Source organism: Micromesistius poutassou (genome assembly GCF_964030765.1).
Source record: "Micromesistius poutassou genome assembly, contig: SCAFFOLD_3884, whole genome shotgun sequence".
NCBI lineage: Eukaryota > Metazoa > Chordata > Actinopteri > Gadiformes > Gadidae > Micromesistius > Micromesistius poutassou.
Genome location: NW_028178372.1, coordinates 17221 through 27436, shown reverse-complemented (window position 1 = coordinate 27436; position 10216 = coordinate 17221). Strand labels below are relative to the sequence as shown.

The 10216-nt window shown below is 46.5% G+C and overlaps 1 protein-coding gene across 1 annotated transcript; it reads left to right on the top strand.

Moving 5' to 3' along the window:
- Window positions 1–495: 495 nt before the first annotated feature.
- On the top strand, window positions 496–3781 carry LOC311374585 (interleukin-11 receptor subunit alpha-like; the record flags this gene model as incomplete). The annotated part of the gene is made up of 6 exons (XM_084490398.1): window positions 496–659; window positions 1183–1327; window positions 1614–1715; window positions 1873–1966; window positions 3262–3338; window positions 3770–3781. Coding segments are annotated over 5 exons (581 nt in total), but the record flags the coding sequence as incomplete, so codon positions are not given.
- Between the last annotated feature and the right edge of the window lie 6435 nt (window positions 3782–10216).

Below are 10216 nucleotides of genomic sequence, written 5' to 3'. Positions count from 1 at the left end.
GAAACACAAACGATGACGTCATCGCCACCAGCTGGGCGACGTTAGAGTTGTGTTGATTCATATATTTTTAATTATTATTTGATTTGTATTTTTTTTTTTGTAGCTTTAAATACAGCCCCTTCGTAAATGTAATTACTAACTGTACATTAAAAAGTATTTCTGCTCAATCTAAAAGGTTTAACAGCTGCTCTCTCCTCCTCAACTGTATGTTTGTATACAGCGCTCATGGCCTTGACGCGCGCAGGTTTGACGCGCTCCACTTTTTTTTTTTTGTGTGGAGAACCAGCGCCACACAGTGGCCTTGAATATGTACTACAGCGTTTCTACAGCTCGATGCGTTTTCACAACGAGTCCCGTCTTTACGGAGATATTCCTGAAACGCATCAAAGGAAAACCGAGGAGGGGAAAAGATTGTTTTGGCCCGTGTGGACGGGGCCTCGGTGGGAGAGGGCCCCTGGCAGCGTGTGTTCACCTCCTCTGGCCCCCGTCCCGCAGTGAAGCCCGACCCGCCGGCGGAGCTCCTGGTGGCGGGCCAGCCCGGCCTCCCCACCCTGCTGAACGTGTCCTGGCGCTACCCGCGCTCCTGGCCTCAGCTGGCGGCCTTCCCCCTGCTCTTCCAGATCAGATACAGACCCCACGGCTCCAAGCACTGGGCTCAGGTAGACGCACGCACGCGCACGCACGCACGCACACACACGCACACAGACAGACAGACAGACAGACAGACAGACAGACAGACAGACAGACAGACAGACAGACAGACAGACAGACAGACAGACAGACAGACAGACAGGTAAACAGGCACACACAGGCAGACAGACGGGTAGACAAACACAGGCAGACAGACAGGCACAGACAGACAGAGAGAAGGAACAGGCAGACAGACAGACAGACAGACAGACAGACAGACGGGTAGACAAACACAGGCAGACAGTCAGACAGACAGACAGACAGACAGGTAGACAAAAACAGGCAGACAGACAGACACAGACAGACAGACAGACAGACGGGTAGACAAACACAGGCAGACAGACAGACAGACAGACAGACAGACAGGTAGACAAAAACAGGCAGACAGACAGGCACAGACAGACAGACAGACAGACGGGTAGACAAACACAGGCAGACAGACAGGCACAGACAGGTAGGTATATGAATGTGTGTGTGTGTGTGTGTCTTCAGATTGAGTCCATGGTGACTAGCGTGGTGGTCCACGATGCGCTGGTGGGCTACCCCCACGAGGTGCAGGTCCGGGCCCAGGACGAGGCCAACGGGGACAGCCACTGGAGCGACTGGAGCCCCCTGGTCCTGGCCCGGCCTTGGGAAGGTGAGCATTGTGTTGATGCATCGCAATACCTTAACCTTCTCCACCTTCTAGTGTTCTCTATAACGTGTGTGTGTGTGTGTGTGTGTGTGTGTGTGTGTGTGTGTGTGTGTGTGTGTGTGTGTGTGTGTGTGTGTGTGTGTGTGCGCGTGTGCGTGTGCACGTGTGTGTGTGTGCGTGCACGTGTGTGCGTGCACGTGTGTGTGTGTGTGTGTGTGTGTGTGTGTGTGTGTGTGTGTGTGTGTGTGTGTGTGTGTGTGTGTGTGTGTGTGTGTGTGTGTGTGTACAGAGCAGAGAACAGAGCAGCCTGAGTTCTCTGGAGGAACTGTCCCCAATGAAGTGTTTCAAGACGAGCCGTTTAGCAGCGAGACCTTCACCAGTAAGACCCAGAGTAAGACGCATGAATACTGCAAGACGATGTACTCAAATACATCAAAGTACTACTCAAATATGTATGACGGTTTGTCTGACTGTGTGTGTGTGTGTGTGTGTGTGTGTGTGTGTGTGTGTGTGTGTGTGTGTGCGTGTGTGTGTGTGTGTGCGCGCAGCAGAGGAAGAAGAGAAGCTCAGTCTGGTCATCCTATTGGTTCTCTTCTCCATCGTCATCTTCATCATCATCCTCTCCCTCACCGTGGTCATGTGGTGAGACACACACACACACACACACGCACGCACACACACACACACACACAGTCAGATACACGTGCGCACACACACACACACACACACACACACACACACACACAGTCAGACACACGCACACACACACACACACACACACACACACACACAGGCCAATATTTCCCACTATTACATGGCTGATAATGATATTCAATGCGATTGTTTCCGCTATTCCCCCTCACTGTGTGACACTGTGAACTGTTATCAGTATGCGCCACACGTGAACCTCCTAAGATGGCGCAATTTGATTGGTTTGCTATCTGATGAGATCTCAAACATGGGCTATTGTTTAAGAGCGCTTCACAGTCGTCTCATAAAAACAAATCGACCGCGGCAGAAAGTGAAACAATGATTCACCTCAGGCTCCGTGAGCAGGGACGTTTGTCGGGGCTATTCACGGAGCCTTCGGCGAATAATTGTTAAATATTATCCAATGTGTGTTATGTAGCACAGGTAGGACAGGTAGGTAGACAGAAAGACAGACAGACAGGTAGGAAGGACAGGCACAGACAGACGGACAGGTAGACAAACACCGGCAGAGAGACAGGCACTGATTGACATTTGGGGAAATAGGAGTTAAACATTATCCAGTGTGTGTTATGTAGCGCTGTCATCACGTCGTTAAATCAGACCCATCGGACCAGACGCTCTGACGACGGGCGTCTGTGTGACCTTTGGGTTTAGACGCTTGGAACAAAACACCTTGTCACCACAGGATGATGCCGCGTGCGTCCGCCCGTGTAGGGCGTGACTACGGCCTACATCCCCAGTTCTGAGTTCATCGGGTTCTGGGTTCTGACTTCGGCCTTCAGTAGAAGCAGCGCAGAAGGATTCCGTTCTGCAGTTTGAGAGCCCTGTACTCACTGTAGTCGTGTGTCGTAGTGACCGGTGTGCTTTTTACAACATGTTCTCATGGTGCTGTCATTAACACGTTCTCATGTGCTGTCATTAACATGTTCTCATGGTGCTGTCATTAACATGTTCTCATGGTGCTGTCATTAACATGTTCTCGTGGTGCTGTCATTAACACGTTTCTCGTGGTGCTGTCATTAACATGTTCTCGTGGTGCTGTCATTAACATGTTCTCATGGTGCTGTCATTAACACGTTCTCATGGTGCTGTCATTAACATGTTCTCATGGTGCTGTCATTAACACGTTCTCGTGGTGCTGTCATTAACACGTTCTCATGGTGCTGTCATTAACATGTTCTCATGGTGCTGTCATTAACATGTTCTCATGGTGCTGTCATTCGCAGTATGAGGCAGAGGAGACGTCATGTGACCAAACAGGAAGTGAGCTCCATGCTCAAGATGAAGGCCATCCCTCTGTAGGGTGAGAACAACACACACACCAACACACACACACACACACACCAACACACAGTCAGCAACACAGACACCAACACACACAGTCACCAACACCGACACACACCAACACACACACACACACAGTCACCAACACACACCAACACACAGTCAGATTCGTCGTGTTACTGGAACATTGGTCACAACATAACAGTACTATGAACTGGAAACAAATGACAACTGAATTCTCTCTCTCTCTCTCTCTCTCTCTCTCTCTCTCTCTCTCTCTCTCTCTCTCTCTCTCTCTCTCTCTCTCTCTCTCTCTCTCTCTCTCTCTCTCTCTCTCTCTCTCTCTCTCCTCTCTCCTCTCTCTCTCTCTCTCTCTCTCTCTCTCTCTCTCTCTCTCTCTCTCTCTCTCTCTCTCTCTCTCTCTCTCTCTCTCTCTCTCAACCACTGCAGTTCTATTTCCTGCTCAAACTACATCCCCCACAATGCATGGCGGTCCGGTAGGAGCAGGAGTTCCAGTAGGCAGAAGCTGAACTGTATAAACAACTGTTGAGAGTGCTGAGTTACGCCTCACCTCAAACTACACTACCCATAGTGCATCACAGCAACAAGGCTTTCGTCTTGACGGTAACGAACTCCCGGATCGTTTGGGAACGGTCGCCGGTCCTCCAGCCATGCTCTTCCTCTCGTCTATACCGGCCATTTTTGTCCACAAGAGAACAGTTTTTTTTTCGGATGTTATTTTTTGTGAGACGATAAAGACTGACTTTTATTTAAATGTATGACTGTGAAGAAGCGTCAACGAAAACTCTGGGCATTACTGAATCCAAGTATACAATAGGGTGTGGTCTGCGTCCAGGCGTACTGTAAGGCGGGGCTGGTGCAGCTCTCTCAGCTCGCCACGGCACAGTCAGAGCCCCCTGAGAACGTCCCCTTAAGAGGACCCGCAGTGGATCGATTGGTCGATTGTGCGTCGTCAGGTTGTGACCCACCTCCGACCGGACCACCGCCCGGTTTGGAGCCCAAAACCGATTAGGGTTGTGGTGTCTGGATACGGACATTAGTGTGCGGTCAACCGGACTCTAATGCACTCTGATGGGCGAGAGAGGGGGAGAGAGAGGGGGAGAGAGAGAGAGAGAGAAAGAAAGAGAGAGAGAGAGAGAGAGAGAGAGAGAGAGAGAGAGAGAGAGAGAGAGAGAGAGAGAGAGAGAGAGAGAGAGAGAGAGAGAGAGAGAGAGAGGGGGGACAGAGAGAGTGAGAGAGAGAGAGAGAGAGCGGGGGGACAGAGGGAGAGAGAGAGAGGGAGATGGAAAAGCTTTCAGCCTAGCACACACCAACAGTGTTGTAACATCACATTGATGTTTGAGTAAGGTCTCAGGTGCGTCAGTTCCTCTAGTCAGTGTTTCTGATCTGAGTTGAAAACATGACCTTTAAACAGTAACGTGTACTTCCCCCCCCCACCAGGCGTTGATATTCATATTCATTTGAATGTGCACAAGCACAATCCACAGACACTGGCTGGGATGTCCTGACCAACAGGTGAGCCCGTGATGTCTGAAACATCGGGTTCTAATGTCACCACCCACGGGTGGGGTTGTGATTTCACCACCCAGGGGTGGGGTTGTGATTTCACCACCCACGGGTGGGGTTGTGATTTCACCACCCACGGGTGGGGTTGTGATTTCACCACCCGTGGGTGGGGTTGTGATTTCACCACCCACGGGTGGGGTTGTGATTTCACCACCCAGGGGTGGGGTTGTGATTTCACCACCCACGGTGGGGTTGTGATGCCAGAGCCCATGGCTGGAGTTTGATTGTCCCAAACCGAAATGTTTTAACGGTAAAACGATGTGCTGTTTATTCTGGGCGTCATTGTGTGCTGATCTAAAGTTGTGTATTGACTTTGCGATGGATTGACCGGCCTGAGGTGTATTTAGTCTGCCCCTTTCACACGTGTGCAAACGTAACGGCCACTCAAGCTAGCTCTTCACATTATATGCATGAATCCAACGGAAGCTTTCTCTGTATATTATTGTATATTATTCATCATTATACGTTTCATGTATGTTACCAAAAGTGTTTCTATGTTTTTCTATGTTCTGGTTCTAACAGGAAGTCCCTCCAAATATGCTTTTAGTTGTAGTTCAGCAAAATGTGCCACTTTATAGCGCCAGTTACTGAAAATAACCAAATCACTAGAGAAAACAACTCTAACCTGCAAATGAGGACACTGCTGCTAAGTGACCAAATCATACAGGATATGACGACTGGTTAGTACTACTGGTGACTATTACTTCTCTAAGTAATAGCTAGTAGTAGGTACTGTTGGCTGGTAGTACGAATGGTTAGTAGTACTTTTGGCTAGTAGGATGGTCGCCTATTAGTACTATTGGCTATTAGTATTATCGGCTAGTACTTTTGTAATGTTAGTACTACTTGCATTAGTATTTCTGTCAGGTAGTAGTTCTTATTTCTCTATGTATTAGAGGCTGTTGTCGTAAATGTGTGTAGCCTTCAGCTTCAAATGCAATCTGTTTATACATACCTTATAGATTATATTTCATAGATTATATTTGATAGATTGCTGATCTATCTGATCATGGTCAACATTGAGTCATTGGTCCACATGGTCTAGATTCAGAGAGAAAGAGAGAGTGAGATAATGTAGCCTAGATGTAAAGGATATAGATATTCTACATTTACCGAACCAGAGAAAGAACAGGAGTAATCACATAAAACACCTAGCACTGCGTATAATAGTACTACTAGTTTTACTACTACTGGTAGAATAGATACTAGACAGATCTACTGTGCAGGATATATATATATATATATATATATATATATGTATGCTGCACCATGATGCAAAGTGTTATGAAAACATCTCACTCCACGTTACCTCATAGTGCATATAAAGTATAAATCACATTAATAACAGCATTGTTGCCTATATTTGGCCTATAAAAGACGCTTATATGCTTTTCCTCTATCATTATGTAGGGTTTTCTTATTTGCATCAGTGTGTGATTGTATGATTATATCATGTTGTGTAGTGTTTTGTACTTTTTTAATTGAGTGTTTGTATGATTATATCATGTGCATGGGGTCCTGTCCCTTCAACACATTGTGTAAATCCTCTTTGGGAGTAGAACTCAGAACCCTTGGATTTACTCCCATATGTACATACTACTTTGTTTGTATCACCATAAGCTGTCTCTTCCTGTACTTGTGTCTTTGAAATAAATACTATTTTATCACAACAGCTAGAAAACATAAATATGTTTCTTACTGCTTTAGCACCACAGATATAATCTACAAATACAACTTTTTCACTGTTCCATCACGACAGTGATATTCAGAAGGTATATTATCACAGCTATAATTCAGTTAAACATGGTGGACTACAACCGTGTTGACAGAGACAGACATGTCAAGATGGAACGGAGAGGAAAGCAGAACAACACAGACCAAAACAAGAGAGAGGGAGGGAGGGATGGGGAGGGAGGAGAGGAGTGAGGGAGTGAGGAATGGGGGAGGGAGGGATGAGGGGAGGGAGGGAGTGATCAGATGAGAGAGAAAGGGAGAAAGCTGGGGAGAGTTTCTTTAATGAAGAGATTTTCATGAAAGGAAAAAATCCAGAAAGAGTGGTATGTTATTGTGAATTTCGGTCTGTGTGTGTGTGTGTGTGTGTGTGTGTGTGTGTGTGTGTGTGTGTGTGTGTGTGTGTGTGTGTGTGTGTGTGTGTGTGTGTGTGTGTGTGTGTGTGTGTGTGTGTGTGTGTGTGTGTGTGTGACTTACCAGAGAAACGAACAGTTTGACTAACTACATATATCACGTGAATGGTGAGTAGGTGAACGTGACCTATGTTTACTACCATCTAGTGGTCATTTACATCACTACAACCACCAAAACACTAATTAGTTTTAAATATATATATATATATATTAAATATAGAGCAGAAAAGAGCAAAAGAGAGAGAGCAAGCATTTCAAAAGCTGGCCTTTTCTCCCTAAAATGGTACACCACTGGCCAGTGCTGTGTTAATGTCCCTGTGTTCCTGGTCCTGGTCTATGGTACAGCTGTGTTCCTGGTCCTGGTCTATGGTACAGCTGTGTTCCTGGTCCTGGTCTATGGTACAGCTGTGTTCCTGGCCCTGGTCTATGATACAGCTGTGTTCCTGGTCCTGGTCTATGATACAGCTGTGTTCCCGGTCCTGGTCTATGGTACAGCTGTGTTCCTGGTCCTGGTCTATGATACAGCTGTGTTCCTGGTCCTGGTCTATGATACAGCTGTGTTCCTGGTCCTGGTCTATGGTACAGCTGTGTTCCTGGTCCTGGTCTATGGTACAGCTGTGTTCCTGGTCCTGGTCTATGATACAGCTGTGTTCCTGGTCCTGGTCTATGATACAGCTGTGTTCCTGGTCCTGGTCTATGATACAGCTGTGTTCCTGGTCCTGGTCTATGGTACAGCTGTGTTCCTGGTCCTGGTCTATGGTACAGCTGTGTTCCTGGTCCTGGTCTATGGTACAGCTGTGTTCCTGGTCCTGGTCTATGATACAGCTGTGTTCCTGGTCCTGGTCTATGATACAGCTGTGTTCCTGGTCCTGGTCTATGGTACAGCTGTGCTCAGTTCCCTGAACCAGCAATGGAAATGCCCTCAGTGGTCAGATTAAGTCAGGCCCATAAGGGTAGGCCAGCTGGCTATAATATAGGCAATATTCTTTGAGCAGTAAAGAGATAAAGCAATAAAGAGAAAAATGAAAATACATCAGCTTCCATTTTTTACTCTGGAAATCTTTATTCCAGAGTAAAAAACTTTATTCATGAACAAATCGTTTTGTGGAGGTAAAATGAAATAAAGCGTGACACTTTCAAAGATTCATGATATTAATATACAACATATGGATATATATATATATATATATATATATATATATATATATATATATATATATATATATATATATATGTATATACACACATAAACACCAGTTGGTAACGTAGGCTACAGATAGCAATGTGGTCCATGTTTCTATAAACAGGAGGCAGCAGAAGCCGTTCTCGTTAATTGAGTTACAAATTAAAAGGAAGGAAATTCAAATTGTCCCTATGATCACGTGTTCATGTATAGGAAGAGTTCAATTCAAAATACGTTTTAGAATGAGGCACAAAGAAGCTAATGTGTGGACGTTTACTTTTAGTGAAAATATCGGACTGTAACACAAATCTGCCCAACGTTCCGGCGGTCGATTTCCCACGAGGCAGTTTACTTTTCTCCAGTAAACACGTACAAATCATTGTCAATTTGTCAAATAAAGCAGCTGACATTTCCAAATAAAGTGGCGTGTCGTGTTTAACGGTCTCCCTCTCCCCGATTGAAAAAACTAACGGAGAACCGTCACTGGATTAACGTCCGCGCTCACCAGGGATAAAAACAACTCCAACTCCAAACTCATGTTGGAGCAGGTAGGGCCTCCGCAACCGCCAGTGATGCAGGCTTCAGCCTCGGGGCTGAGAGGGTATTGGCTCTGGTTTAGCTCTGGTATGGCTCTGGTTTAGCTCTGGTATGGGCGTGGACATCGCGGGAAAGCCTACCTGCTCCCCCCCTATCCCAGCGTCACCTTTTCAATAAGGCTAAACCCTTTTCAGACAAAAATACGTTTGGCGTGTCGTCGAGTCGTCGTAACAGTGAAATTGCACACGTTATGAGCAGTGTAACAATGTCTGCTTAGCCCAGCCCTCTCAGACCCTAACCCCTTCACCACCACCCGTCTCCTCTGATGAAGACAAAGGGGGAGATAGTTCACAGGTCCTGTGTGATGAGTCTCTTACTGTTACTGTACTCATTATAGAGGCACACACACAGACCTCGCAGACTGGTGCAAGACAGTGCAACTTTAAATGGTTGGGCATTCAACCTTCAATGAAATGACCAGGACAACAGAGAAGTCCTGAAGGCCTTCCTAAATCCTGCCATGAAGACCTACACCAGGTCCTGAAGGCCTACCTAAACCCTGCCATGAAGACCTACACCAGGTCCTGAAGGCCTTCCTAAACCCTGCCATGAAGACCTACACCAGGAGAAGTCCTGGCAAGGCTGTTTGTGGAGCAGTTGGATGAAAAGTAAAACCCTTATCTGTCCGGTGATGCAGGGTGAAGATCTTTCCCACTTCTACAGTGCAGCCCACTCCCTCTGCCCAGCAGAAAATAAATTGTTATTTTACATTGAAAGATGCGACTGTCAATTCACCGCCGTTGAATTGTGGGCTACTTGTTTGGCAGTTCTGGGTTTTGGTGATGAATATTTAATTGCCACTTGTTATTGGCTTTATTGTTTTGTATGGTTTGTGAGGTATTTTCTTGCTTTCGTCTACTCGGAAATCCAGAGTTCTCGCGAGAGCACAATTTGAATTTGCTCAGCGAGTCACTCTGGGAATGAGCAATATGCTCACTCCCCGATTCCCCTGGCCCAGAACATTAACCAATCACATCGGTGTATCTGATATAGGCAGGGCCAAAAGCGTTGCTGTTTTACTGCCCGGATACGGCAAGTCTTATCTATTGGTTAGCTTCGCTGGTCTGGATACGTCACCCCTTGTATTCTTCTGATTGGTCGTAGTGTTATCCAATTGATTGTGTGCAGTGATATTTTCAAATGCATGCTTGGTGCCGCCCCTCGAGTTGGGCCGTTTTCATTACTCCTTGCCAGACCCTACAGCTCTCTAGATGCGGCTCTGGATTCCCAGGCTAGCTTTCATCATCAAAAAGTCACAAACCAGCCACAATGTGTGATGGCACAAAGGACATAGTGCAGCCAAACCTGCTCCAGGAAATCTTTGACATTTAAAAGTTTTCAGCCCATTCTCTTCTTGGGCCCTTACTGCCTTCATTATGTAATTTT